General features: G+C 52.0%; 9 protein-coding genes across 9 annotated transcripts; 4 read left to right on the top strand and 5 right to left on the bottom strand.

Annotated features, from left to right (window-relative positions):
- Positions 1 to 30: 30 nt before the first annotated feature.
- Positions 31 to 2,007, top strand: GUITHDRAFT_117999 (hypothetical protein; the record flags this gene model as incomplete). Its single annotated transcript, XM_005822775.1, has 9 exons — positions 31 to 487; positions 532 to 886; positions 962 to 1,053; positions 1,189 to 1,301; positions 1,383 to 1,464; positions 1,514 to 1,598; positions 1,653 to 1,713; positions 1,766 to 1,789; positions 1,915 to 2,007. 9 exons carry the CDS (start codon positions 31 to 33, stop codon positions 2,005 to 2,007), a joined length of 1,362 nt encoding a protein of 453 aa, XP_005822832.1.
- Positions 2,008 to 2,994: 987 nt separating this feature from the next.
- GUITHDRAFT_165873 (hypothetical protein) lies at positions 2,995 to 5,944 on the bottom strand (the record flags this gene model as incomplete). The annotated part of the gene is made up of 10 exons (XM_005822774.1): positions 2,995 to 3,197; positions 3,259 to 3,364; positions 3,405 to 3,583; positions 3,628 to 3,679; positions 3,842 to 4,021; positions 4,069 to 4,195; positions 4,257 to 4,376; positions 4,421 to 5,743; positions 5,789 to 5,849; positions 5,905 to 5,944. 10 exons carry the CDS (start codon positions 5,942 to 5,944, stop codon positions 3,130 to 3,132), a joined length of 2,256 nt encoding a protein of 751 aa, XP_005822831.1. The 3' UTR covers positions 2,995 to 3,129.
- Positions 5,945 to 7,273: 1,329 nt separating this feature from the next.
- GUITHDRAFT_117996 (hypothetical protein) lies at positions 7,274 to 11,113 on the top strand (the record flags this gene model as incomplete). The annotated part of the gene is made up of 9 exons (XM_005822773.1): positions 7,274 to 8,773; positions 9,142 to 9,204; positions 9,440 to 9,700; positions 9,888 to 9,953; positions 9,993 to 10,181; positions 10,242 to 10,417; positions 10,464 to 10,542; positions 10,628 to 10,720; positions 10,880 to 11,113. 9 exons carry the CDS (start codon positions 7,274 to 7,276, stop codon positions 11,111 to 11,113), a joined length of 2,661 nt encoding a protein of 886 aa, XP_005822830.1.
- Positions 11,114 to 12,995: 1,882 nt separating this feature from the next.
- GUITHDRAFT_79396 (hypothetical protein) lies at positions 12,996 to 13,508 on the top strand (the record flags this gene model as incomplete). The annotated part of the gene is made up of 2 exons (XM_005822772.1): positions 12,996 to 13,278; positions 13,417 to 13,508. Coding segments are annotated over 2 exons (375 nt in total), but the record flags the coding sequence as incomplete, so codon positions are not given.
- A 137-nt stretch (positions 13,509 to 13,645) lies between these two features.
- On the bottom strand, positions 13,646 to 17,541 carry GUITHDRAFT_146198 (hypothetical protein; the record flags this gene model as incomplete). The annotated part of the gene is made up of 8 exons (XM_005822771.1): positions 13,646 to 13,695; positions 13,738 to 13,852; positions 13,887 to 13,973; positions 14,032 to 14,112; positions 14,171 to 14,221; positions 14,272 to 14,464; positions 14,518 to 14,769; positions 14,924 to 17,541. The coding sequence occupies 8 exons, from the start codon at positions 17,539 to 17,541 to the stop codon at positions 13,646 to 13,648; spliced, it is 3,447 nt and encodes a 1,148-aa protein (XP_005822828.1).
- A 603-nt stretch (positions 17,542 to 18,144) lies between these two features.
- Positions 18,145 to 20,000, bottom strand: GUITHDRAFT_146197 (hypothetical protein; the record flags this gene model as incomplete). The annotated part of the gene is made up of 13 exons (XM_005822770.1): positions 18,145 to 18,227; positions 18,304 to 18,346; positions 18,394 to 18,419; positions 18,615 to 18,726; positions 18,776 to 18,819; positions 18,871 to 18,944; positions 18,972 to 19,017; positions 19,076 to 19,128; positions 19,178 to 19,222; positions 19,268 to 19,297; positions 19,465 to 19,525; positions 19,580 to 19,649; positions 19,698 to 20,000. 13 exons carry the CDS (start codon positions 19,998 to 20,000, stop codon positions 18,145 to 18,147), a joined length of 990 nt encoding a protein of 329 aa, XP_005822827.1.
- A 1,442-nt stretch (positions 20,001 to 21,442) lies between these two features.
- GUITHDRAFT_165872 (hypothetical protein) lies at positions 21,443 to 23,107 on the bottom strand (the record flags this gene model as incomplete). Its single annotated transcript, XM_005822769.1, has 11 exons — positions 21,443 to 21,541; positions 21,590 to 21,666; positions 21,719 to 21,758; positions 21,805 to 21,866; positions 21,914 to 21,954; positions 22,004 to 22,022; positions 22,106 to 22,173; positions 22,311 to 22,464; positions 22,511 to 22,585; positions 22,636 to 22,709; positions 22,758 to 23,107. Coding segments are annotated over 10 exons (928 nt in total), but the record flags the coding sequence as incomplete, so codon positions are not given.
- A 3,114-nt stretch (positions 23,108 to 26,221) lies between these two features.
- GUITHDRAFT_79421 (hypothetical protein) lies at positions 26,222 to 26,596 on the top strand (the record flags this gene model as incomplete). The annotated part of the gene is made up of 1 exon (XM_005822768.1): positions 26,222 to 26,596. A coding segment is annotated over one exon (375 nt), but the record flags the coding sequence as incomplete, so codon positions are not given.
- A 220-nt stretch (positions 26,597 to 26,816) lies between these two features.
- GUITHDRAFT_117992 (hypothetical protein) lies at positions 26,817 to 27,560 on the bottom strand (the record flags this gene model as incomplete). Its single annotated transcript, XM_005822767.1, has 4 exons — positions 26,817 to 26,944; positions 26,993 to 27,123; positions 27,176 to 27,348; positions 27,399 to 27,560. The coding sequence occupies 4 exons, from the start codon at positions 27,558 to 27,560 to the stop codon at positions 26,817 to 26,819; spliced, it is 594 nt and encodes a 197-aa protein (XP_005822824.1).
- Between the last annotated feature and the right edge of the window lie 371 nt (positions 27,561 to 27,931).

Below are 27,931 nucleotides of genomic sequence, written 5' to 3'. Positions count from 1 at the left end.
ACGGGGCATGACATTTCCTTGACAGCAAACATGCCAAAAAATCAACTTGCAAGAGGAAGGGATCTCAACCGCAAGAAAGCCAGGGACAAGCAGAACGCTCTGGTCACCCGCGAGCAAACCAAGAAGCTCCTCGACATTCTCGACCCCCTCATACCCCAGATGGAGAGGAGCTTGGGCGAGCTGAGGGGGAGCTTGCCGTCTCGGAGGACGCTGCTGCACCTGCTGGAGGACCTGGTGACGCACTTGCGGGCCATGCCGGCGTCGTCTCGGGCGAGCAGGAAGGAGCGAAAGCCCGGCGTGTCGCTAGAGGAAGCGACGGCGAGGGTCATGTCGAGCCGGAGGGAGAGGATCGTGTCGGTGGAGCTACCGAGCTGGAGGATCAAGTGCGGGAGCGTGGGGCTTAAGGAGTACTACGTCCGATCGCCGCTACGGAGGCTGGTAAGAGGGAAGGAAGGGGAGGGCGAGGAGGGGAGGAGAAGGCAAGAGGGTGAGTAGATGTCTGACGAGAAACATGGTTGTTGGAGCAGGAAGGACAGTGCTTCCTCCATCTGGTCGAGAACGAGAGCCTGGACGTGCTACGAGCGGCTGGGCAGGCGGTGATGCTGGGGAAGGGGGTGGGGCCCTTCTTCGTAGACCTGCGGACGTTCTCGAGGGAGGGGATGGTGTGCTTGAACGTGATCAGGTGTCGGGTGATACCGGCGCATGTGTCGTGCATGGGGGAAGGCGTGTTCGTACTGGAGGCACAGGAGGAGGCGGAGGTGAGGCACGAGTGGCCAGGAGATATTGCGGGGAAGTTCTGCATGGTAGTACGGAGAGACCCGGGGACGTCGAACGCGTGTGCGTACGACATCGACCAGGCGCTGAGGGGGCTGGTATCAGAGAGCCGGTGAGAGCAAAAAAAAGGAGAGAGGAGGGGATGAGGAGGGGATGAGGAGGAGTGCTGACGGAGAGAGTTCTGTAGAGGCTTCATGTCGGAGGCCCTGAAGGCGTTGTCGACGGATCACGCGTCACAGAGCATCATGGAGAGGATACGAGGAAGCATAGAGAGCCTGGGTAAGGGAGGGAGGGAGAAGAGGAGATCAATGAAATAGAATTCAAGTCGCAGTCTTCACTGTGCTGTTATGCAATTGGTTGATGCATAGGAATGGAGGGGGTTGTTTTGTTTGCTAGTGATGTTGATGCGTACAGGAAGGGCTTTCGCTGTATACATGGCAAGGCTGACAGAAACGCATTTGTCCCTGGGAATAGACGAAGAGAATAACATCTTCGCCAACTACTACGTTCGGATGAGGCTGCCACAGGTAGGAGGAGGAAGAGGAGGAGGAGGAAGAGGAGGAGGAGGAGGAGATAATGGTGACTCACGGGAGTTGTTTGTGGGGAAGCTTGTTGGGGGGTTCAAGTCGAACTGGAAACGAGTCATGAAGATGGCGCTGAACGGGGAAGAAATGGAACTCAGCGGAGGAAGTAAGTCATGAAGGGAAGAAGCTTCTATGGGATGACGAGAACCTTGCAGACACGAAGGTTTACGGGTATGTGGTGAACAACGTCGGGAAAGACTCGTTGTTGTTGAGAATCTTCTATCTGCACTCGTCGACTGGGTATGAGATGTGCCATGACGACCCATGGTGGAATCTGAGCCGTGCTGGATGCAGAATCTGCTACTTCTCTCGCCATTTTGTCGCTTCTCCGGCAGGACTATTTCAGAGTGTGAAGGTGAGGGGCTTGTGGTGTGAGGAGGAGGGAGAGAGTGACGAAGAGTTTCAAGGTTTTCCGAGACGGATCTGATGAGGTGAGGAAATTGCATGCGATTTAGGTTGAGAGGTTCCGTTTGAACCTGAGAAGTGAATTTGAAGTTTATGGGGAGGGATTCAAGTTTGAGGGCAGAAACTCCGTCACTTTGACTTGATCCTGTAGGAGGACCCAATGTGCTTCTACGTCAACATGCTCAAGGTCGACGAGGAGGACAGGGGCTTGATCGCAACTCTAGAGCCTGAGGAATCTCTGTAGACAATGTTATTATCAGGTTATTTTGGCATTGAAAGTACCAGTATGATGATCGGACGACCCCCGCGTCGGAGCCTCCGCCCGGCCGCAGCCTGACCGGGGCACTGCGGCACCGTACTGAGCGGCGGCGGGGCCCCCGGCCGCCGGGCCGCTCAGTCGGCGGCGTTGACCCGGGGCCGGCTGAGGCGGACTTCCCATGTGCAAGGTTGGAAGTCATGGACTCAACAAAATGGCGGCGGGAGGAAGGAGGAACACATTCGCGACATGCAGGGTGACGTCTGTGCCGAGTAGGTAGCAGGTCGAGGGCATGAGACTGACTGCGATCTCGGATCCTCTGATCGGACTTGCCTTCTGTGTGTTGTCTTCGATTCTATCCTCAGAATTCTGCAGGCATTTCGTGACGAAGAACAGGCTCTATGCAGCACCCCTCTTTTCTCTCCATGCTCTCATTCCGATGTGCCTCAACGACAAGACGGAGGCTGCTGTGTGCTGCGTCCTGTCGTCAACGCTGGTCACGTGGTGGGGAACGGCCCGAGTCATTGCGCTCCTCTCAGGACATGGCCCACTAGCCTCCGCGAACACTCAACGATCGTTGGGTCTGTTCTGGATGTCCTACTTCTTGCCCATCAACCTCAAGCGGGGAGCAACCAGGAGCTCGTACAGTTGGGAGGCACAGAACGGTACCAGAAAGGCTTCACCTTGGTAGGAAGGTTCATGTACAAGCTGCTGGGCTTACTCCTCCTGCTCTACTCCCTTGACAAGTGCGAGACGCTAGAGCATCTCTCGCACGCCTGCTCCAAGGGCACTCTGATCGGTGACGTGTGTTGGTCCTTCGTGGTTCTGCTAACGGCCTCCGGTCTCATGGATTTCCCTGCGGGTCTGGTATGTCTGCTGGGCATGGACGTCGAGGAGCACTTCGCTTCGCCGCTCCTGTCCTCCTCTCTCAGAGACTTCTGGGGTCACAGGTGGAACATGACGGCAGCTCGACTTCTCAGACATGGCTGTTTCAATCCTCTAAAGAAGTTAAATCTATCTAACAGTGTCGCTGCTGTCTTCACCTTCGCAGTCAGTGGTGTTTTCCATGAGGCCATCTTGTGGTATGGGAGTCGAAGCAAGCAAGGTTGTCTACGAGGCTACTGGCTGCTGTTTTTCCTCCTCCAAGCTTTGGTAGTCCTCACTGCGGCGATTCAAACCTGACGAGTTGTCAAGGCTGCCAAGGTGGAGCTGATTGTGGAGAAACGATTCCGTGACCACCTAGCTTTGCATCTCCTGCTCTGACCGGCACCCAGGGCTCCACAACTCTTGGCTTATCCGACTCTGGGCTGTTATCTTCTTGCTCACCAGCACCAGGATGTTCTTCCTGCCCCCAGCATACAGGTGAGTAGAGTGACGGCCCGCACCTCGCTGAGTTCCTTCACTGCAGCACCGGTTTGCCGTCCCTCGCTACCAGTGCCCTTCTGAGTGGCCCGCGATACCTCGGACTTCTCGTCTAGACACAGAGGTCGCATGGTAGCGGTCGGACGATCTCTCAGACATTGTAATTCTGATTGACTTGGCACATCGAGAGTCCCTGCTGGTCCTGAGCATGGAGTCAGTTGAGCATGAAGGAACGAACACACTCACCCGAGCTTGCTGGAAGTTGGGAACTATGCAAATCACGTCTCCTTCTCGAATTCTGGATGTGTTGTATATGCTAGTTATCCTATTGAAATTCACATTGTATATGTGGTAGCTTGTCGTTCCAAATCTTGTGGCAATGGTGTCTATTGTATCATCTAGCATGGGAAAGAAAGTCAGGCTAGCTGACAGAGTAACGGAGGAATATACCGAAACTCACGCGATACTCATGGCCGTACTTGTATAGAACCAACTGTTGAGAGCTGTAAATGCCGAGGCCTCCGTTCATGGACCACAAAGTGATCCAGTCCGTCATGTACTTGGCAGCCAGAGACAACAAGGTTTCTCCGGGCAATAAGACCGAGTTACACTTATAATCCCCCGGGTAAGAGCCTGGGATCTGAAATATTTGCTCAGAGGAGAAGAGAAAAGGCAGATGAGCAATACCCCATCAAGACATCCCATACAAGTGTAGTTGCCAAACGTCCGCTCCATGTAGTTCTGTCCAGGGAATGTCGTAGCAACCAAGATTCCTCTCGAGTTGAAGATCAGTCGAGCTGTTGCTATCGAGTAGCTGCCACTCAAATCAGGTTTCATAGCAGCTCAGGCAGCACCGTGACATCATCTATACTCACATCCAGTTTGACAGTATAGCATTGCTCTCTCCGCATTTTGAAGATGCATTGAGTATCGGACATCCCGTCGTGTAGTTGAAGCGAGATTTCCAGGCTGTATATGTTTGTGATCCCAACAACCTAAGAAAAGTTAGCCGAGAAGAAGCAATGGTTTGTTCGCTTACTGTTCAAAGATCTGAGTCACTTGGGCGATGCCGTTGACACTCTTCGAGATGTTGACCGGAGTCAACAAGAATCGCAAGTTCGGCACTTCATGAATCCACGAGAGGTAGGTCGTGCCCATTCGTTGATGCCTACGAATCACAGCAACTTTGAAGCTTTTCAACCAGTCTGTTTGCCCCGACTTGTACGATCTGCTGGCTGCCTGAGAACAACTACATCCTTCCAGGCAACAATCCGTCAGACTCCCCCCGGTGTCTACGAAAAACCGTTTCTGATTTTCGTCTGACGATGAAGCTATATCCGCGAATGATATCAGGCTGTTCTTCTGTGTTATCACTTCATAGTAGTACGAGGTGTCGTCATATACGAACGACCATTCAGAGCTGCTGGGTAAGACAGTCTGTGACAAGTCCGGCGTCTTGGCGGTGGTCGCGCCCCACGGGTCATCTTGCATCATCACCTTCCATTTCGGACCGACAACCCCGAGAGACTGCTCTGAGATCACCTTGACGGGTATTTGAGGATGCATCCCTTGTATGAACGGAGCCCAGAATATTCCCCCATGAGACCCAGGGGCGTAGGGTATCGGTCGAGCGTCCGGGAACTGGGCAGATTGCCCCGTGTTCAAACCCGTCGAGATGATGGAAATCCGTTGTAGGGATTTGATGTTTCTCTTGTCAAAGATCCATTCAAGCGTCATTCCAGTGTTGACGGCTCCAAAGTGATGCGCGGTAATGCAAGAAGTGTTCCCTGATCTGTATGTGAAACTTCTGTTACCTACATGCAGGTCCCCGGTGCAATCAGGGATGACTACTATGTCATACTGGTCTGGACTGAAAATCCCCTGACTGTAAACGAGAGTGCTTAGGCCCACCCGACCGCTCACAGATTCAAGGAAGGAGATCGGGATGTCTGGCTCAAGGCTTGAGGGGTTGTTTGCTGCCCCCATGGTCCTCTTGGTCGCGTTTGTTCCGCAAGTGTCGGTATCCCAGCACATTCCTCCCGCGAGGAAGATGATCAGCAGGTTTTGAAACGAGTGAATGTTGGCTGATTGTGAGCTCAATCGAAAGAAGAAGGAAAATGCTCGATTGCCATGGCCGCACACAGCAGGCGATCCTGGTGTGATCATTGACCACGTGGTCAGTCGGTATGCGGTGGTGTCAAGGAAAAAGCTCCCAGCCTTGCAGGCAGTCAATGAACTTGATAGATCAAACGCGCAGAATCGAGGAGCAGCGCTGCAGGGCACTTCTTGCGGTCGATTCAGCTGGTATGACAACTCCCAGTTGTTCGTGCCCTTGGAGTACTCGGGACATTGGAGAACAGTTCTACAGAATGGTCACAACTACAACCCACATGAATCTTCTTCTCACCTGTTGAGACTGCAGGGAACTGCAGGTTGTTCTTGACCATGCACCATACAGACCAACAAATCTGTAAACAATCTACATCAATGATCCACTCTCGTTCAAACTTGAAGCGTTCTTACAAAGGCATGTCAGTGTCCTTCCCCGAGGATTCACCGTCATGCTCCCAGCACTTGGTCCCTTAGGATCGAAGCAGACAGCAAGTCGATCTGCTCAACACGACATAAGCACCTCTCACTCATCACACTCTTGGGAACGTAGAAAACAAAAATCGGTGAATGTCTGATGAAGGTAAAATCTAACAGAGGATGATCACTTGACCAATCACGACTTGTAAATCAAACCGATCAGAATTGAGAGGCAAGTACAAGAACAAACATAAGATTCACTTGTACATGTATGATAAAATCATCGGTTGGAGTATATGTATGATAACATCATCGGTTAGAGTGCATGTATGTTAACATCATCAGTTGGAGAACATGTATGATAACATCATCGGTTAGAGTGCATGTATGTTAACATCATCGGTTAGAGTACATGTATGTTAACATCATTGGTTAGAGTACATGTATCATAACATCATCAGTTAGAGTGCATGTATGTTAACATCATTGGTTAGAGTACATGTATGATAACATCATTGGTTAGAGTACATGTATGATAACATCATCAGTTAGAGTACATGTATCATAACATCATTGGTTAGAGTACATGTATGATAACATCATCAGTTAGAGTACATGTATGATAACATCATCAGTTAGAGTACATGTATGATAACATCATCAGTTGGAGAACATGTATGATAACATCATCAGTTGGAGAACATGTATGATAACATCATCAGTTAGAGTACATGTATGATAACATCATCAGTTAGAGTACATGTATGATAACATCATCGGTTAGAGTGCATGGTACATATTAGATCTCAGGCGGCTCTCCGCATGGAGAGATGGTGAAACCCAAGGACTCTTGGTGCTATCGACCATAAGTAGGCCCGCCTGAGCCGCGGGCCGGGCGTCGGGCCGGGGCCCGGCGGCCCGGTACGAGGCGCGGCCTAAACCAAAAACTTCGTGTGAGGCCCTGAGTGGGGCTGCCTGTCGACGCAGTAGCGGCGGTGGAGTGACGGTGGCATGCCGCGCTCAGAGCCGCCAAAACAGTGTACGGTCGAGTGTACCACAAAACAGTTTTTTGCTCAAGATGAGTCGAGTTTCATTAGAATGCACTGCACCGTCCAAAAACTTGTTCGGCGTGGCAGGTGGTTGAGGCCGCTTACCGCCCGATCACTACTACTAGGGTGTGTACTTTGAGTAAAGGGAAACAAATCCAACTCCTTCTTGTGATTTTCATCGACTTTCATCAAGTTGAGCCGCGCTGGGCTCAGTGGCTCCGGCCCGGCCCGGCGGGTCGGGCCCGGGCCCGGATCTGTGCTCACATACTCTTGGGACACAGCGAGGAAGCTTCAAGGCGGAGCATGGCTTGACGATGAGGTCGGGATGGGCAGCAGGGCTGCTGAGCGCATGCGTGGGAGCGATGATGCTAGGAGACGGGGGAGAAGGAAGCAGAGCAAGTCCCGTCGCTTCCCCCCTCAGTTTGCCTTGCTTCGTCTTCCTTCCTGACACCCACCTGGAGCGGAACCTGAGGCAGAGGGTATGCAGCCGGCCGATAACGATGATGAAGGAGAGCAAGGGAGCGGGAGGGGGAAAGAAGATCTCTGGCCTGAAAACATTTCAGAGGGTTGAGAAGAGGAGGAGCGATCCTAGAGAGGTGAAGGAGCTGAAGAGACTGATGTCCTTCACCAGCCTAGCGGATCTGCTAGCGACACTGGAGGGCTTTTACGACCATGACAGAGGTGAGATCCCCCCTCAGCAGGCGGTAGCTGCATTGAATCACCTCAAACGCCTCAAGAAGATGGATCAATCCAACAAGCGCGGGGAGACGCTCGAAGAGAGGGAGGCGGTATGCTTCCGGTTCTATGCAGGGATTGTGGAAAGGGGCATTGGGAGGTTGTCTGCCAAACATGTCGCGCTGGCTCTGAATGCAGTGAGGGAGCGAGACGGATACGAGAGGATGTTTGAGCTGTCAGACAGAAGGATCCGAGTCCTCGCCCAGCAAGCGCTGATGGACAACAAGAGCAAGGTGGAAGCATACTTCGATTCGCAGAACGTGGCCAACATTGTCAACGCATACGCATCAGCAGGCTACGTGAAGAAAGAGCTGTTTGAGCTTCTTGCACAAGTCACTCTTGCCATGAAGCCTACCGACTTCACCCCGCAGTCAGTCGCCAACATCCTCAACGCGTTCGTTCGCTCGGGCGCTGGGAACAAGAACTTGTTTGAGTTTCTCTCGCTGGTGGCGCTGAGCCTCGAGCAGAACGACTTTTCTCCCCAGCACGTCTCCAACATAGTGAATGCGTTTGCCAAGGCGGAGATCCACGACCAGGTTCTCTTCCAGAGGATGTCGAAGATCGCTCTCTCCATCCCGCAGGAAGCGTACTCCATGCAGTCCATCGCCAACATCCTCGGAGCTTTCTCACACTTCAACATCGAAGATGCTGAGCTCTTCCGCTACCTGGCGAACTCGCTGGGGTCAGACCTGGTCGTGAACGAGAAGGACAACTCGAGGCAGGACGTGAGCGAGGTCAGGGCCTCGAGCCCCTTCCGGGAGTTCGGCATGGCCACGTTCGCCAACATCATCAAGAGTCTGGGGAGGGTGAAGTACAAGGACTTCAAGCTCTTCAAGTACTTCACCTCGGTCATCCTCTCCTCTCCTTCCAACCTCTTCGACGCCAAGACCATCGCCGACATCGTCTCGAGCTGGGTGGTATACGCGGAGTCCTCCCTGCAGGAGAAGGGGAGGACCTTGGAGGAGCAGGACGACGAGCTGCTCCGACACATGTGCTCTGTTGCCCTCTCCCTCTGCATCCGGACCAATGGACCGAATTGCATCTCAGATGCTGTACTGATGCTCCCAGCGTTCAGCAAGGTGACCGTTGGCAATGCCTCCTCCTCTACTTCTGATCGTCCTAGTGTTTCATGTCACCCGAAGCTGTTGTCGTTGTTGCTGTTGTTGCTGCTGCTATCTCTCTACATCAGCACAAACTTTGCCTTCTTTTCTCATCACCGTTACCTTCGCTGATATGATTTTGTCTGTCATCGTCTTTACATGAGCAACTGATCATGTTTTCTCCAGTGTCTCGAGGTATCCGCTGCCGGGAAGTTGCAGGTGACGTGGGCGCACAAGATGGGGAGGAGGAGGATGATTATGAGGAGGAGGCGCAGTGGGGCGGCAGGGGGAGAGAAAGGATGAAAGGATGTACATCCGATGACGATGAGACTGAAGCGCTCTCGCAGGGCCCGACTATCTACTGGATCCAAGAACTGATGAGGCAGTACTCTAGGAGGATGCAAGAGCAGGTGAGAAAGGAGGAAGAGGGAAGTGTAGGCAAGGGGAGGGAACAAGGAAGAGGAGGAGGAGGAAGAGGAGGAGGAGGAAGGGGAGGGGAGAGGGGAGGAGGAAGGTGAGGAGGAAGTTGAGATGGAGGTGGTGAAGAAGGGATAGTGAAGAAGGGATAATGGAAGGAGGGAAGCAGGAGCGAGCAAGGAAAGCTGCCGGAGAATCAGGAAGAAGTGCATGTTGTGCTCTTGACAGGGCATGCAGGAACTTGACTCGTTCAGCATCTCCAACCTGCTCGTCCTCGTCTCCGTCTTCTCTAAGTCAGAGATCAGCAACACAGGGATCGACAAGCCGCTGTTCCTCTTCTTCAGCTCTGCCCTCCAGCAGATCCCCCCTGAGGTATGGGGCAGCGAGGACGCTAGAAGCGCCTCCATCATCCTCAACGCGTTCGCAAAGATTCTCCCAGAGGACGAGCTGCTCTTCGATAGCATGGCAACTCTAATCAAATCCTTTGAGGTCACCCTGCTCCTGCTCCTGCTCCTGCTCCTGCTCCTGCTCCTGCTCCTGCTCCTGCTCTGCCTGTGGGCACCTTTTCACCTAGTTCTTCCTCCTGATCCTATTTTCTTCCTCCTTCTTCCTCCTGTTTCATCCTTCATCCTCTAACTCCCCCCCCCCCCCCTTCAAATTGCTGAAATTCTCGAAGGTTGAAGCTTTCGACGCCCAGTCGCTGGCTCTCATTGCCAACTCCTTGTACCGACGATCTCAGACGGTGAGGAGGTCGCCGCTGAGCAGGAAGACGTTCTTGCAGCAGCGAACGAAGGCGGTCAAGTCGCTCCCAGGGTTCGAGAGGGAGAGGGAGAAGGACAAGTGGAGGTCGGGAGAGAGAGGGTTGAGGATGAACGTGGAGATGTTGTACGCCGATGCTGTTGTTGCGGAGGACAAGGCTCCTGTAGGCGAGCAAGGGAAGGGAGCCTTCATCAGCAGCAGGAACGTGCCGGTAACCCTGCAAGATGGCACCTCTTGCCTCTGACTGACATGATGGGATGGGGCGGTGTAGGTGTACCAGGGGGTCAAGTTTCAGGACGCGAGCCTGTTGAGCGACGAGTACCTCAAGGAATTCTACGAGTCCTTCCTAATGAGCTCGAAGAAACGGGAGGCGATGCAGGAGGAGCGGAGGGAGGAAGACGTGTTTGAGTTCCTCGCTCGCGTGTCGACGAGGATCAAGATAGAAGAGTGAGGCTGTTGGTTCTTGGCGGAGGAGAATGACTTGAGACTTCAGCTACTCCCCCGTCTCCCTCGCCCTCCTGTCAAACTCCCTCTTCAGAGAGCTGGAGGATATTCCACGTGAAGTGATTGAGGTCAGAAAAATAGCTGCTGCTGCTGCTGCTGCTGCTGCTGCTGGCTGCTGTTTCTTGGCAGCTCGTGCTCATACTAATTTTTCAGCATATCGCTCGTGCCATCTTGTTTCGCCCGCCGAACGAGTTTGATGAGCAGAACATCGCGAACATCGTCAACGCATTCGGCAGAACAGTTCCTGTGAGTTTTTCCTACTTTTCTTCGGGATGCAACATGTTCCTTGTTTTCTTGTTGACTATGATTGAGATGATTATGAAGATGAAGTAGATTCATCAACGAAGATAGAGGCGTGGTGATGAAGAAAAGGAAACATGATGAATGATTGGTGATTGTGATCAGACGGTTGACGATGTTGTTGTTGTTGTTGTTGTTGATGATGATGATGATGATGATGATGATGTTATTGTTGTTATTGTTGTTGTTATTGTTGTTGTTGTTGTTGTTGTTGTTGTTGTTGTTGTTGTTGTTGTTGATGATGATGATGATGATGTTGTTGTTGTTGTTGATGATGATGATGATGATGATGATGATGTTGTTGTTGATGTTGTTGTTGTTGTTGTTGTTGTTGTATGATGATGATGATGATGATGATGATGATGATGATGATGATGATGATGTTGTTGTTGTTGTTGATGATGATGATGATGGAGATGATGATGGAGATGATGATGGAGATGATGATGCTGAAGGATATGCTGCTGGAGATGATGTTGAAATTTACTGGCGTTGGTGTTGGTGTTAGTGTTGGTGGTGATAAATGTGATTGCAACGACTTAGATCAATCTAATGGTTGTACATTTCTCCAGCAATCCTCCACCAGCCGATCAGTACTCCGTCACATGTCTCAAGCTGCCATGGAGCTGAAGAGCAATTTAGGTAAGACAGAGATGATGTTCCTTGAAGTGAGGAGACGCTTGATCTTTGTTCGAAGTTGACAACAGTCAAATGCATGACAATGTTGACACAAACTACTTCTTTTGTTGTTCCGCCTGTCTGTGGGTCTGACATTTCATTCGTCAGGACATCAAGCCATCGCTAACATCTTTAACGGTTTTGCTTCCTGCGGCCAACTAGATGAAAATCTCTTTCGTGTCCTCGTCAAGTCCACCCTCTCTGTGAGAATCTTCCTCTCTTCTCTCTCTCCTCTCTCCTCTCCCCCACTCCCCTGCTTTTCACCCCTGCCTCTGGCTCCAATCCCCTTGCTTGGACCTCCTCCTCCTCCTTCTCCTCCTCCTCCTTCTCCTCCTCCTCCTCCTCCTCCTTCTCCTCCTCCTCCTCCTTCTCCTCCTCCTCCTCCTCCTCCTCCTCCTCCTCCTTTTCCTCCCCCGTGTGTTCTTCTCTCACGATTCTTTCCCAGCATTCTCGAGGATCCTTCGACGGCCGTGAAATCTCCATGACCCTGCAGGTGATCAATTGAACCCTGAGCAGCTTCCTTGCTCGTTTCCTCTCCCTGTCCCCTCCTGCTCCTCCTCTCTTTTCTGCTCCTCCTCTCTTTTCTGCTCCTCCTCTTCATTCACGACTGTTTTCAGGCCCTTGCTGTTCTCAATAGGCCGTACAAAGACGTCGTTGCATTCCTCAGCCAGGCCGCTGCTCTCATCAATCCAGACAAGTCGCCACTATCTCCTCCCACTTCCTTCCCGTTCTCTCCTTTCTCTTTCTCTACTCCCTTCCTCTTCCCTTCTCCTCCCCTCCCCTCAATCAGTCTCTTATCATCGTTTATTCTCCTTTCCCATCCTTCTCTTCTCCTGCCCCTCCTCTGATCTTGTCCTGCAGGTATGAGACAGAAGAAGTCGGCATGCTCGCTTGGAGCGCTGCTGTCCTCCGCATACAGGACAAGGCCTTTCTCTCAATCCTCTCCTCCTCTCTCTCTCGGTAGACGACTGCTGCTGCTGCTGCTGCTGTTCAACAACCGCCTCCTCTCCTCCTCCCTGTTCTCATCACAGAGCAGGCACATCGTCTTCATGAATAGAGAGACTCTCCGTCAAGTCCATCAATTCTTCTTGTCCTCTGAGCTGGATCCTGACGTCGCTCAAGCTTGCCCTCCTGCTTTGAGGTGTTCAGCTGTTGCTGCTCACCTCCTCCTTCTCCTTCTCCTTCTCCTTCTCCTTCTCCTTCTCCTTCTCCTTCTCCTTCTCCTTCTCCTTCTCCTTCTCCTCCATCTCCTGCTCCTTCTTCTTCTCCTTCTCCTCCTTCTCATTTCCCCCTTCTCCCTGCTTGTTCTTCCTTGTCCTGTTCTCTAAATCTGACTTCCTCCGATAGGCTTGTAAAAGATCTTGACGCCGACAAGTGTCGAGCAGCATTCACGGTCAAATCAACGGACGAGGTGAGTCATTTGACCCTCTCGGACCTCCTTCCCCTTCCATCCTCAACCTTCTCTTCCCTCTCCTCCTCTCGCTCTCCTTTCGCTCTCCTCCTCTCGCTCTCCTCCTCTCGCTCGCCTCCTCTTACTCTGTTTCAGCTTCGCTCCTCTAAGTTGCAGAAGGAAGTCATGAGCGTCCTCCTCTCTATAGGCTTCGAGTGTGAGGAGGAGCATCAGGACCCCCGAACAGGATACACCATCGACATTTACTGCCCTCCCTCCTCCTCCTCCTCCTCCTCCTCCTCCTCCTCCTCCTCCTCCTCCTCCTCCTCCTCCTCACCAGTGGCAATCGAAGTTGACGGTCCCTCCCACTTCCTCCATGGAACGCGTGAGGCGTCAGGCAGCACGGTCCTTAAGCGACGTCACCTCGAGGCAGTCGGTGAGAGTTTCACCTTGTGCGAGAGATTTACCGTTTGCTTCTCCCTCCTTTGCTGTGCTGTGCTGTGCTGTGCTGTGCTGTGCTGTGCTGTGCTGTGCTGTGCTGTGCTGTGCCCTGCCCTGCTCATCTCTGTGACAGGTTATCGTTTCATCTCCATCCCCTACTGGGAATGGGATGCGCTGCAAGGAGCTGAAGAGCAGGAGAAATTCATGCGAGAGAAGTTAAAGTGAAGACTTTCTAGTCATTGAAACTCACTAGATAACAACAAAACAATCTCATTGGATCACAACAAACTCAATCTATCGCTACCGAAATGTCATGTAATGTCATGTCATGTCATATGAAATCATATCACTGTATTTCATTGTCATCTACATGCTTTGTCGTTGACATCAATCCCTTCAACCTCCTTGCAGCCTTCACGAGTCCGTCAAACTCTTCGAACTTCATATTCACAACCTTCAGCCTCCAACGTCAGGACAATCTCAACAAGAAAAATCTCTCCTTTGACCTCTCTCAAGTTGCGCGTTTCGATCTTGCCAGCAAACTTGTCCGTCACATCCACCTCAGCGCTCTGCTCCAACAATCTCATCTCACCCTTATCTCACCCTCCACATGTCAATACACACCACCAGCCTTGTCTTCGCCTCCTGGAACTCGTCTTCTGTGATCTCCTCCTCCAGCTCCTCCTCCACCTAGCGTCCAGTTGTCAACATCTGCGAACAGGCGAACGTGCATCGGCCATCTGCTCACCTGGTGTGCATGTTTGGCTCCTCTTGCTTCCCAGCAGCAATCATGATTGATCTTCACTATCGCATCCACCACCTTCAGCTCCTGCCACCAGCCCATCCCATCAGCCCCACGTGGCGCAAGGGAGGCGAGGAGGTTTCACCGAGGAAGCAAGCTTCCTCCAGTCACTGGAGATTCCTACAACCTCTCCGTCCTGAAGTCCCATCAGAAGGCAGCAGAGCGCGAGCCGGTACAAGTCTCTACCATCCTCTCTACCCTCTCGCTCAGCACGGTGAGGAACAGCTTGACAAAAGCCCAGCTGCGGTCTGAGCTAAGAGGCTGACTCCACTCCACGGGTAGGCTGACTTGCACGTAGGTTGACCCTCGGAAGCCACGTTGAAAGTCAGTTGAGCTGCAGCTGGACTCTTCTCTCTTCACTTGAACGCGCTCAGTGGCCCTGCCAAGGTTGTCAGGGTTGGACTGGGACCTTGTCAACTTTGACGAGCGGACCTCTCCAGGCTTCTCTTCAGCACGTCAACAACCCCTGCCTTCCCTATGATCTCAGCCTCCATGCTTATTTCACCGCTCTCCCCAGCTGCAGCGGAGCAGGACGCCAGCTGGAGGATCATCTCAGCCACATTCTTCATCTTCAGCTGGGCACGGATCGGATCGTATCGACCGCCGTGACGAGCTGAGAAGGACAGGCTGTCAAGGTCAAGGCTCGAGTGCGGGTTGAGCAGGGTGCTCTTTCCAGCTCGCAGCCTGCAGGCGAAGTTTGCACGGGGAAGGAAACGAGCGTCCGAGAAGAGGAAGCAACATCTCTCCTGCTGCACAACCATCCTGACCATGAGGTGGAGGGACCTGCAGCACGGACTTGTCACGAACTTGCTGGTCAGGAGGCGGTGCAGGAGAGCACCTGGCAGTTCTGAAGATGCGAGAGATTATGTTGTTCTGATCCTCGTTGATGTCGGGCAACCTGAGACCGTCTGGACAGACTTTCACTACCCAATGGTCTTCGTCGTCTGAAATTCTTTCATGGATGCTGAGAATCAGTTTGTTGTTGTTGTAATTGTTGTAATTGTTGTTGTTGTAATTGTTGTTGTTATTGTTATTGTTGTTGTTGTTGTTGTTGTTGTTGTTGTTGTTGTTGTTGTTGTTGTTGTTGTTGTTGTTTTCAATCTTCTGTCTTAACACTCCATCACGGCAGCTGCTGCTGTTGCCGTTAGTGGTGTTGACATCCTGTGAGAAGTCCGTACGGAAGAATTCATTCAGCACTCGCACGAACTCGTTCTTCCCATCTGCCGCACACGAAGGAAACGAGACCAAACAAGCATCGAAACCAGACGGTTGGGTGAACATCTGCAGCAGGGGACCTGTATGGACTTGAAGGGCGTCTAAGGAGATGTTGGACAGCGCGACCTTGACGGCGAACGACTGCTGAGCAAGAGACAACAAGGTCTTGTGCTCCTCTGCGCAGCACAGCAACTTGCGGAGGTATGCAAGAGAGCCGTTGGCCTCCTCCTCCACCTGCGCTACGTCCTCATACGAGGTGAGGAGGAAACTCTTCACGTCATCGAGCTCCTTCTCGTCAAACCAACCCATCCTCATCCCGATCGCTTCTCTCATCATCTCGCGCATAGCGAGCTTCCAGACGCTGTGGGAGCACTCCATCGCGACCTCCTGCTGCAGGCAGGACTCGGAGGGCAAGTTGGTGGAGGAGAAGGAGCAGCGGACCTTGACATGCTGCTGTGTGGCTGTTCGGATCGCCTGCTCTGTCCTCCTGGCAAAGATGATGCTGAAGATTGAATCGATCAAGACCCGCTCTAGGTCGATCTTAGTCCGCATCCCTCCAGACATCTCCTTGCTCAGCCACCTGCAGCGGAACAGGTGCTCATCCTGATTCTCCCTTCCTCCTCCTGCTTGCTGCTCTTCCATGCCCTGCTCCTCCTCCTCTCCTCTTCCCTCCACATCGATTGTTCCCCTCTTCACAATCCCTCCGTCCTCGGGGAGGAAGAAGCCACGATCAGTCCACAGAGCTAGCGGGCCCTTGTCGAGAGGTGGCATCATCCATAAAACCTCGTCCTGCTCTATCCAGAAGACCGGAGGGTCGTTGGGGTCGATGGGGTGGGGGAAGAAGCGAGGGGTGGCAAGGGCCTCCCCAAACGTCGCGCGGATCTTTTCCTCCGTCTCCTTCATGTCGAAGCTGCCGACGATGAAGATGTCTGTTCCTGACGCGAAGTACTGCATGTGGTAGAAGTTGAGGAGAGAGGAGAAGTTGAGGGCAGGGAGGAGCGATGCGTTCCCAGGAGGAGGGTGGGAGTGAAGAGGGTGAGAGGGAGGGTGGAGGAGCTTGCTGCATTCTATCTCTTGTCGTCTCCTCCTGCCGCCCCTGTCGCGTCTCAGTTGCTCGACACACTCTCCGAGCGTCTTGCTGAACATCTCCTCATTCACGGTGGCGTTGAACGCGATCTCATGCATGTGCGACAAAACTTCCTGCACAACCTCTCCCCTCACCTCTTCGTCCTCGTCCGCCTCCTCGCCTGCAGCAGGAAGACACACGTACTCGAAGTAGGTCGCCCTTGGCGTCACCAAGGACAAGCAGTCGCTGCCCATGCGCTCGTCCCCTGGCACGAGAAGATCTCGACTGGCTGGTCTGGTACGTCCTGCTGCCATGGCGAGGCAGCGCCGGAGAACGTTGGCTGCACCTTGTTCGCCCCTCCCCTCGTCCAACGAACCCGCGTTCATCTTCATCACAGCTCGCAGAGGAACTTTCCTGTCCTCGCACTGCAACAGCGCGTACCTGACTCCGTTCTGCAAGCATCCTTTCCGCAGCTGCGGGTGCTCGGGCAACAGGGAGCTGTCATCCACCTTGCCCTTCTTCCTCCTCTCCTCCTTCTCCTCCCCCTTCCAGCTCTCTTCCTTCTCCTTCTCCTTCTCCTTCTCCTTCTCCTCCTCCTCCCAGTCTGCTAGCACTCCTGACTTCTGCAGCTCGTCGCACTCGTTGGAGATTTTCTGGTGGAGAGAATGCAGGGATGCCACCTGGTACCGCGCCGGAACCTCCACGTCCAGCTCCTCCAGCACGGACAGCAGCATCACTTGCTCCCTCCCCGAGCCGAAGGTCAAGCTCGCCCCCAGCAGCCTCTCGCACACCCCCGTAAACTTCTCCTGCACCTCCTCGGAGGAGGACGGCAGCCCTGACTTGGCCAGGTGCCCAAGAATGTCCAGGCTCCTCCTGATCCCCAGGAAATCTCCTTCCTCCGCGATCTTCGCGCAGCTGGACAGGAGCTGGATGTACTTGTCCATCTCAGCTCGCCCTTGTGCGATGACCTCCTGGTACTGCCTGAAGATCGTCTCGGCCCCAATGTACTCTCCTTCTTCGTCCTCCCCTCCTCCTCGCAGCCGGATCAGCACCGACGTCATCCCCCCTGCTCTGCAACCCATCCTCGTCACCCCTGCTCCTCCTCCTGCTCTCCATCCCTCCGCATGCATCCCTAGAGCGATGCAGACCATGACGACGATACGCCCCATCGGCATTTCAAGGGGGGCGGGGAGGGAATGGAAAGGGGCCGGATGGAAGGGTCTCAACAAACGACTAGGAAAAGGCCTTTTCCTAGTAGGAGGGAGGATGGGAGAGGGGCAGGGGGAGGGAGGGAGAGAGGTTCGAATGAAAGATGCTGGTACTTGACAGTAAGAACAGACGACTTTGTGAAATCATTGCATTTCGTTTCGTTCTTTCTTTGTACACAAACATGAAATATGCACGGAGCGGCCTCCTGCCCCTTCCCCTCCTCCTACTCCCGCTCCTTGTTTCGCTCCACTTTTCCAGCCTCCAACAACCGCCATCTGATTCTTCACCTGACCGCATTAGAATGTGAAGGTGTTTTTCTTATGCTGATATCTCTCCAGCAAAACAAGTCGAACCCGAGACCCGGCCTAACGAAGAGGAGGAAAGATGAGAATGGTAGCATTTACAGGATGTGAGGATGATGATGATGATGATGATGATGATGATGATGATGATGATGATGATGATGATGATAAGGAGGAGGTAATGGTGGAAGAAGAGCACGTGGGAGGAGGGATGAAGATCAACATGGCGCGAGCACTGTAGCATGCATAGGACGATGACAGAGAAAATCAGAAGGGATCAAGAACCAAGAAACAGCAGAAGATGAAGATATGCCAATCACGTTTCCCGTCCCTACCTGTCTTCGCAGCAGCTGCACAGCCATATCATTGCTGCGCCCTGTTCTTCATACTAAGGCGGGGAAAGTGAGGAAGAGCGAGAAAAGCGACCTTGCAAGCTGATGTCGCCGATTTTCAAGAGCACATCTCCGGCCTGATATCAACAGTCAGGATGACTCGACACTGCTGACATGGTGGTACCTTGATGTCACTCTTGTCTTTCAATACTGCAGGAGACACCAGCAGCGATCACAGCAGTGTGAGAAAGCAGCAGCACTCACACCAATATGAAGATGCAACAGATACAGGAGAATAGAAACTCAGGAAAACATGGCAAGAGAACTTGAGGACAGAAAAATACATCACAGCGCAAAGAATGCATTGGCAGGCTTGCTCAAGAGCGCAAACTCTCTCCTGATTACCTAAGGGGTCGACGTAGGAGACGACATGCTGATAGCCGTTTTCTTCCCCATCGTTAGACCTTTGTGGAACAAGCATGTACTTGAGCCGTATGGGAGAGTTGTGCTCATCAAACTAGCAGCAGCAGCAGTATCAGCCTCATTCCTCTCCTTCTGCGCCTTACTGTGTTCGGAAAATTCACGCTGATCTCCTTGACAGTTTCCACTTCTGCAGGAGAAGGAGCATCGTCACAAGGGCAAGCAGAGGAGGGAGGGTCACCTGTAGTCTGGCACACGGTCTGCCAGGCGTTCTTCATCGGGGGTGAGCTGAGGGAGTTGCGGTCATATAGTCTACTGCTCTTGTCGTTTCACACGCATTACTGTTGCTCTGCGCGGGAGTCTGGGCTGACCAGCTTGCTGACGCTATCTGTCGGAGTTGTCAACAGCAGAAAGGCAAGAATTTCAGTGGGACAAGTTTCAAGCACCGGGTCCGCGGGACTCTGACTTTGCTGGTGAGAATGCTGTGTAGTGGCTCGACCTGCACAATGTCAAGATCAACAGCATCCTGGCGCCTTAGCCCTTGTTACATGTCGTTGTTCGAAGCGTATCGCTGTCCTCTTGGTGTCATGCACCTTGCAAGGAGATCAGCATAATCGTCCAGGATAGTTTCCCTTCACCGCTTCTCCAGGTTGAACACCATTTCATGTCTGATAAAAAAACGTCAAGTTAGCAAACTTTGCAAGAGAGAGCAAGAAGTTCCTGTTGTTCATAGCTGCAAGCATCATGGGTGTCCTATTCTCCCTGTTTCGACAGAAGTCATAGGAGACAAGAAGCGTCATCAACTTGTGAGAGAGAAACAACATCTCTTGCTTACTTGTCATAAGCCCACAGGTCTGCGCCGAGAGACAGAAGCAAGTTTGAGGTGTCGATGTGGCCTGTTTGTGTAATCAAATGAGGAGAGTAGAGGATCAAACTTGAGTTTTCTTGACCGTTTGCTGCTGCAAGATGCAATGCAGTCCGACCGAACTCATCTCGATCGTGGACTGAACAGTCGCCACTCTATCGACACATTTCAGGAGGATACAGCAACAGCACTGTCAACAGCACCTTGACGAGGTGAGAAACAAACTCTGTATCTCCTATCTCTGCTGCTATCAACAGAGAGCGTCGTTTGAGGTCTGCAATGACGATAAGTTTGCCCGACATGTACGGACCAAGGAGACCGACCGCTATCAGACATAATCGGCATTCCGCTCTCTTCGTCTCCTTCTTTGGCCGCGTTGCCTGCGTGCCTGCTGCTCTCAACGTCGCATGCAAACTCCTTCCAGTTATCGCTGACAAGTGGCCGCTGGATTCCTCGGTGATATACCTCATTCCGCTCGTCCCTCGGTCGTTGCTCGCAGCATGCATCTTGCAGACAGGGTCTCGACGACGCCAACCCCATGTGCTGAAATCCGTGGGTGCTGTATCCTCAAACCCTTCCTCTGATTCTCGGAGTAACGTCGATCGGAATGTCGACCTGTTTAGATTGTCAAATGCACCGAGATGCTACCATGAGGCAACAGCGCATTGTTGTTGAACTGTTCGCTCTTGTTCCCCTCGAAGCTCTATACCCCATCTTTCACGATTCTAATCATATGGCTCTTTGGATTGTCAAACATGTTGCAAATCGTGAGGGATGGTAGAGGTGGATAGTGTTGAGAGATGAAGGGGTCGAGGAAGAACAGCAAGCATGGAGGACGTTGCTCATGGAGATAGTCATGCAGTTGGGGGTAATGGTGGTGTGGGTGTAGGTGGTTGAGGTGGATGAGGTGGTGAAGGAGTAGATGGATGGTGGTCTAGGTGAAGGAGGTGAAGGAGGAGGTGGTGGTGAAGGAGGAGGAGGAGGTGAAGGAGGTGAAGGAGGAGGTGAAGGATGTGAAGGAGATGGTGTTTGAGGAGGAGGTGGTGAAGGAGATAGAGGCGAAGGAGGTGAAGGAGGAGATGGTGCTTGAGGAGGAGGTGGTGGTGGTGAAGGAGGAGGAGGAGGTGAAGGAGGTGAAGGAGGAGGAGTAGGAGGAGATAGAGGCGAAGGAGGTGAAGGAGGAGGAGGTGCTTGAGGAGAAGGTAGTGGTGGTGAGGGAGATAGAGGCGAAGGAGGTGATGGTGCTTGAGGAGGTGGTGAAGGAGGAGGAGGAGGTGAAGGAGGTGAAGGAGGAGGTGGTGCTTGAGGAGGAGGAGGTGCTTGAGGAGGAGGTAGTGGTGAAGGAGATAGAGGAGAAGGAGGTGAAGGAGAAGATGGTGCTTGAGGAGGAGGAGGAGGAGGAGGAGGAGGAGATATCGGATGGAGGGATGATGATGAGACCAACTTGATTTGATTCCGGATTATCCTTCATAGGGGTGGGTAGGGAGGTATGCCTCCGGTCGAGTACCCTCTATTACTCCAAATTTGAATGATCCAATATAGGGTGGGTACTTTGATGTATGGGTAGGGTAGTAAACTTGTGGGATCACTACGAGACACAATGCAGGAGTGCGTGAAGGGAGGAGAGAAGCACGAATAAGCGAAGTAGCAGGAAGAAGAGAGAAGAGAGAGGACGCGGGAAGAGAAGAGAAGAGGTCATGGTGGAAAGGAGATAGAACGAGAGAGAAGAGAAGGGAAGGGTGCAGAGATCCTTGAGGACAGGAGAGTGGAGAAAAGGTGGGTGAGGTGAGAAGATAGTGCAGAGGTGACTAGGGAGAAGCAGATTTTGCAGCAGAGTCGTATAGACAGGAGGGAGGGCAGGAGATCGCATTCAGGAGGAGATGAGGTGGGGAAGTATGACACATGCAACATGAAACTTGTTCGCAAACCAACTGAAGCAGAGCAGTTTGGTTGTAGAGTTTCATGAAATAGGAGAGATCAAATGTACTGAGAAGGTAACTGCCTGCCATTCAGCGCTCAATTCTCAAGCTTAGCGAAGCTTCCGTAGCTGCAGTCACCATTGTTCACAAGAGGGGGCATAAGGATGATTCATTACCGCAGAGTTTGTCCTCCATTGCACTCGCTCACTCACTCATTCTTCAACATTTCTTCATCTACATCCGGGACGGACACCTGGACGGGCATTGCGGTCAGCCGTCTGGAGCAGCAACTACCAGGCCCTTACAAGCAGCTCCTGCATGCGATCCTTGTGGAGAAATTTTCCTCTGCGTTGCCCCATGTCACCCGGCGGGAGAAGAGAGACAAGCTCACCTCATGTCGATCATGAGCGTGTTCTTCACTGAGCCGCCGACGTAGACGGGCAGCATGGGGGCCTGCAGGGCGGATGAGGAGGAAGAGGATTGCGTTCCATGTGCTTCACCGCTCCCGCTGCCTCCTTGTCGATGTCGAACTCGCCGTACGCTGACATGACATCATGGAGGGAAATAGTAGAAGAAAGAGGAAGGAATACCGGCGGTGATGGCGTAGAACTGAGAGCACAAACAAGAGGAGGGAGAGAAAGAGAGGAGGGCAGCGTGAGTAAGCGCAAATAGACTTCAACGGCTCCACTCACCTCTTTCGCTGGAAGACGATGCACAGTCACGCCCGAGGGAAAGCTCATGACATCAATCTCGATCTCATCTTTGAACAAGAGTTACCCTCGCCTCCGTTACCTCTTTCATCATCTCCAAACCCATGGCTACCCTGCCCCCCCCACCACCCGCCCCTCCTCTCCTCCACTTATGGAGACCAGGCATTATCTACAAACATGTCCTCACCTGGGGAATGAGGAGACGAGGAGACTCTGACGATCTGCTTGGTAACAAACGCGCGCGCCCCCATCGTAATGGTACAACCGAACCCAACGATGATGCCGCTAAGGAAAGCACGGCCCTGCAGTGTCCATCCTGGAAGCCATGCGCTGGACGCCGCCTGAACAAAAGCGTCACAGAATGTATGTTGGGCTGTCAGTCTGTACCGCAGGATGGAATGCAAGCAGTCCCCCCACCAAACAGCAGATGGCGGTCTGTGCGACGCTTCCCATGGCAAGGTTCTGAGATGAGTCGCATCACCGATGGCGCATCATCGAGCGTCTCAGCTCACCTGGAGGGTGCTGATCGAGCGGCTCTCGTACATGACCTCTCTATCCTTGCTGGGCGTGCTCATAGCGCGCAATCCTTTCAAACCAAATCTCACGCCACAGGCATCCACATATCCCTCCTTACCACGTCCGACTGTCAAGCACGACTGGGTCGCTGAACGGGAAAGCAAGCTTCTTGAAACTCCATGAAGGAGGGCATGGCGAGGAAGGGGAGTGCTTCTCCCAGTCTCGTCATGCCGAATCTGTCGTCTGTCCATGAACGTCCTGCAAGCAGACGGAGCAGATCGGCAAACTTTGCAGGAAGAATGCGTCCATGCCAGAGAAAATGAAGCCAGCGGACGGGACGCGATCTTCCAAGAGGAGGGAGCTATAAGCTTGACAGCATACAACGATTGAGGGAGAGAAGGCAGGGAAGGATAAGTCTTCCTTCTTCCTTGCATGTACGCCACCTCTAGCACCGCGGCTCCTAGCATTGTACCTAATCGAGGGAGGGCAGCTGATGGGAAAATAGCTGCCTACGATATGAACATTTCTCTGCCTTTTTATTTCAGTGTCCTTTCAGCGAGGCTGGCTCGTGTCTATCCTTCAATCTCTCTGGCATGCAGCCTGCCGCCGCTGAGCCGCATGTCATCATCGGCAAGTCACTGCTCGTTGCTGCCGCGAGGTGACTCAGCATGTCCGAGTTCGAGTTCGAGTTCAGCTCAACTGGCTCGGCACGATGAGTATGCCACTGAGCTTACATTGAACTCGCCGAGTCGGAACACAGTGACTCAGTCGCAATCACGGGCCACACAGCCGCGGCCTATCACTGAGGTTTTGGGTAACTTGAAGGTCATGGTCGCTGTGAATTCAAGCGATGATTTGTATATTCATGATCTACGCTTTCCTATTGAAGGATTGTTCGTCTCATATATTTTACAAGATTATACAAAAAAATAAAATAAATCAAGTCATCGATTCTAGTATCAGACGTGATTACTATCCTAGATATTCCATTTGTTTTACATGTCAACAACTCTCCGAATCATCAAGAAGTGCTTCGTGTGATCCATTCTCCGAAGATCTGCGTGCAAAAAGGACCAGTTTCAGGTGTTGGCAAAACAAACAAAAATCTTTCTCTAGCCTAAAATGAAAACGATGCTTTAACTTTCTAAGCTTCGAGTAAAGTGAGTCAGAAGAGGCCTCGTGTAATTCTTCATTGATGTCGCTCAGCTATAAGCGAATGAATTAACGATTTCTTCATCATACTCAGCGAGTGATTGTAAGAAATCGTACTCAGCGAGTGATTGTCGCTCTTTTCAGACTAGGGAAATACACATGGATTCATTTTCTAGATTTTCACGCATATCGCACACATAATCAAAGTCTTTGCTGACGCAATCAAATGTGCAACGGATTCAATCTCACCTCTTCATCAGGCCATTCGAAAACTCTTGATGACGTCGAACAGAGGATCGACAGAAGATGACAAAAGAGCCACAATGCACGGATGCATCGGTTGAGCGAAAAATATTAGATCACCACCGATGCTCTGACTCCGAGAATATTGCGATTTTATCGTGCCATCACGGCCTTGTCCTCCTCGTTGTAGGGCTGTTTCTTCATGGCCGCGGCAACCTTACTCGTTTCCCCCTGCAATCCCTGCACTATTCCCCAAGTAAAATCCCTCAAGTCCCTTTTACACGGGTGGTGGGGTGGGCCAACACAAGGGGTACTTGATTCAATTAGTAGGGAGTATGTGGAAATTTCTCATGGGACCAAGGGGGTGGGTGATTTGTCTTGAAACGCGCTGGCCTCAATATTTGAATTAGCATGATGAGAAGACAGAAAAATATTGGACAAGGAGAATAGAGACTCGACAGGGCAGGTGAAAGTGGTCGCCCTGTGGTCAGGAGATGCCCTGTCGATATTTAAAAGAGCTGGCCATAACAGATATCGTAGGTAGTCATGCATAGGATGAACTCGTTTGGGAATTGGGAACAAGGCTCGTAAAATTCTATGGTGGAGTCTCGAATGGCATAGTCTGGGTGATATGCATCATCCATTAGAGCAGCAATTAGAATATCGTTTAGGTAGAGGGGTATGTGAACCAGTCACAAGCAAGCAACTGCACTCATGCCTGCCGTCAGCATGTCAGCATGGTTAACACTTCACGGCAACATTGGACCACCACCCCTATGGCTGTGGTAAAACGTCAGGGTGCATTTTTACTTGAGAAGTGGTTTGAGGCCTCGAGATGCGTCAGCAAAACACAGCAACTTTTAGCCTACTAGCCGGTACTAACTGATATAATACGTTTCAATAATATGAATCCTCAGAGGTACTGTTTCCTTCTCGGTGGTTTGATGATCAGTAGCAAATATTCGGATATGAACAATTATTCCGGTATGTCTAAAAAAAATGTATACGGAGTATCTTGTGATTGTGGTTCAAAACAATTAATTCCACGTATTTAGTGTATCAGTAGATCGGTACTTGTTTGTATAAACAAGCCGAGGCCAACCGTACCAAAATTACTACTCAAACTTTACTACGGGGGTCCGATGTCCTGCTGACAAGAAACTCGCTTACATCCGATACATCAAACCAACCACCGGTGGTAGAAAGTACTACCCCTTTTGATATGGCCTACCATTGTCAAGTCAACTCCACCCAGAATTTTCATGATGTTTGCTACCCCTGCCCAATTTACATCTGTTTGAGGCTTATCAAATAACCGGTGTAGTGACTACCCCAAATCATCACTACCCACCCTTTTCCATTGATGACCCCACCCATTCTCTCAAAATACGGTCACCCACCCCCTGTTCTTCGAGACGCGACATCCGAAATCCTTTCCGTTCCTGCTCCTTCACCCTCCTTCGAACCAACCTCGGACCCTCCTGTTCTTCTTCCCGCTTCATATCGCTTTGTTGTCTTGCTTTCTCGAGCTTCGTCTCCACTGTTACATCCCTCTCGCTCAATCCTACCTGAACACCATCGAGGCCGCGTGTTGTAGCATCTTCCCATCTATCGGGGTGCGAATATTGTTTCACTGGGAAAGACTCCTTACGTCCTCGGATGCCTCTGGTTTATGTATCTGACCTGGAGCTCTCTGTTGCTCTTGGGGCTCGCAGATCGGGCCTTCATGATCGAGCTTTGCATGATGAATCGATTGGCGAAGAGAGCAAGACCAGCCTTGACTACTTGAACGAGGAGTCCTCAAACTCTCCTGATCTATCGGAAACAGGGTACGAAGGTATTGCCCCTGAATCAAGGCAGCAGAGTATCCATTCGTTGAACGGCAACAGAAAACGGAAATTTTCCAATTCAAGCCAAAACTCTTATCGGAGTTCGAGCCAACGACGTGCTCATCGTCGGGATCGGACTCGCAGCGGCAGCATTGAGAACAGAGAGGAGGTGCCACCTTTAGGACCCGTCCTCAGAACAGCAGAAAAGCTTCCGATAGCATACGGCGGCCTGTCGGAGTACTTCATTAGCGAGCTATATTTGAGGAGCAGGAAGACTACTCGTCCCGACCCTGTGAATCCGCCCGCCTCCTCCTACGCCATCGGTCAGTTGCAGTCAACCGAGGGTGATGGGACCGACGTTTGCGCGATCTGTCAATTGGCGCTTTGCGAAGGGACCAAGGAGATGCCGTGCGAACACTGTTTTCACGAGCAGTGCATTACGAACTGGCTGCAAATTCACAATACTTGCCCCTGCTGCCGCTGTGAGGTCGAGTCGTGCAACCCTCGCTACAATCGCCTAAATCATCATCAAATGAAGGGAGAAGTGCGGGAGGAGGCGATGATGAAGGCTGAAGGGGTAGGGAAACAATGGGTAGAGGTTTGCAACATTAGGGAGCTCATGAACACGGTGTCGGAGTCCGGAGCACGATGCTTCATGACGGACGCTACTGGAACTAGGAGGTTAGCATGGGGGACTGAGTACTATGATGCGGATTTCAGGCCATTGTTCTGATTTCTCGCCAAAGTTAACGATAGAATGTGTCGATTGAAGAAGTGTTTTAGTACAGTGAGTCAAACACACGATCCCCACAACACCTTTTTTATTCACCATATTCAAAACAGATTACACTATATTACAAAGGGTTATGCAAAGCTTTTCAAAAGTCAGCACGGCACGAGGGACAGGACAGATCAGATGAAGCTGTAACATTGGAGGGGATTCAGTTCAGCAGTTACAGTCTCTGGTAATCCTCCTCCGTCTGATTGAGAAGTCCGGGATCCTCGTGAGACTCACGCACAAGGACAATCTGCCTCGGGGGAGTGCGGAAGCAGCACATCAACGTGCATGCGCTCATCATGGCTGCGGCGTCGGAGTTAGTCCCAGAGACGCTGCAAATGAGACACTTACCCACGATGCAAATGAAGATGAGGAATAGGAGAAAACCAACTCCCTCGAGAGAGAGCAGGTGAAGGAAGACATTCACCACAGGGCAGACGTTCGATGCACAAACACAGTCCTGACTGCCGGCCTGGCATACCCTGTGCTCGGAACATCAGAACCATGACAGACGAGACTTGGTTGATCCATCACTTGTCAGGGCAGAAGCCGAAAGCGTGTGCCTTGTACGCCTTACAGAAGTCTGTGGTAGAGTTGTAGATCTTGATGCATGCTCCCTTCACGTCTGCGTTCCATTCATCGAGCTCCACCGTGCACCAACCACAGGGTGTGCAGGTTTGGCTGCCATCGGGGTTCAGGACACATTCCTGAGCATCGGATGTCAGAGGAGAGAAGACATTTGAGTGCGGTAGATCACCTGCTTCATGAAGCACTCGAGACAATCTGTTGCGTCACTGCATTTCATAGGAGCGTCGGAAGCAGTGGAAGGGGCTGAAAGCACGAGCAGCAGAAAGAACAGGCGCATCATGATCCTGGCGAAAAGTAAATCAAAGTCGATGTCAACATTTGTTATTTGCATCGGATAAGGATAACGGAGCAGGCATCCTAAAAGTGAAAACAATTGCAGATTATAACAAGCAGAGGAGAAAGTAGCATGTTCAAGGTATTGCTGTTGAGATGAGAGATAAGTAAGAATGGAGAAGACAAGGTAAGATGGGGAGGGAGGAGGCAAGAAGGGAGGGGAGAAGAGTCTATGGGACATGAGCAATAGGGAGGGGAGGGGGGGAGAGGAGGGGAGGGGAGGGGAGCGAGAGGAGGGGGAGGGAGGGGGGGAAGGAGGAGGAGGGAGGGGAGGGGGAGGGGAGAGGAGGAGGAAGGGAGGGGAGGGGAGAGGAGGAGGGGAGGGAGAGGGGAGAGGAGGAGGGAGGGGAGGGAGGGAGGGAGGGAGGG

The sequence above is a fragment of the Guillardia theta genome (assembly GCF_000315625.1).
Source record: "Guillardia theta CCMP2712 unplaced genomic scaffold GUITHscaffold_119, whole genome shotgun sequence".
Taxonomy (NCBI): Eukaryota; class Cryptophyceae; order Pyrenomonadales; family Geminigeraceae; genus Guillardia; species Guillardia theta.
This window is presented reverse-complemented; position numbering and strand designations above follow the sequence as displayed.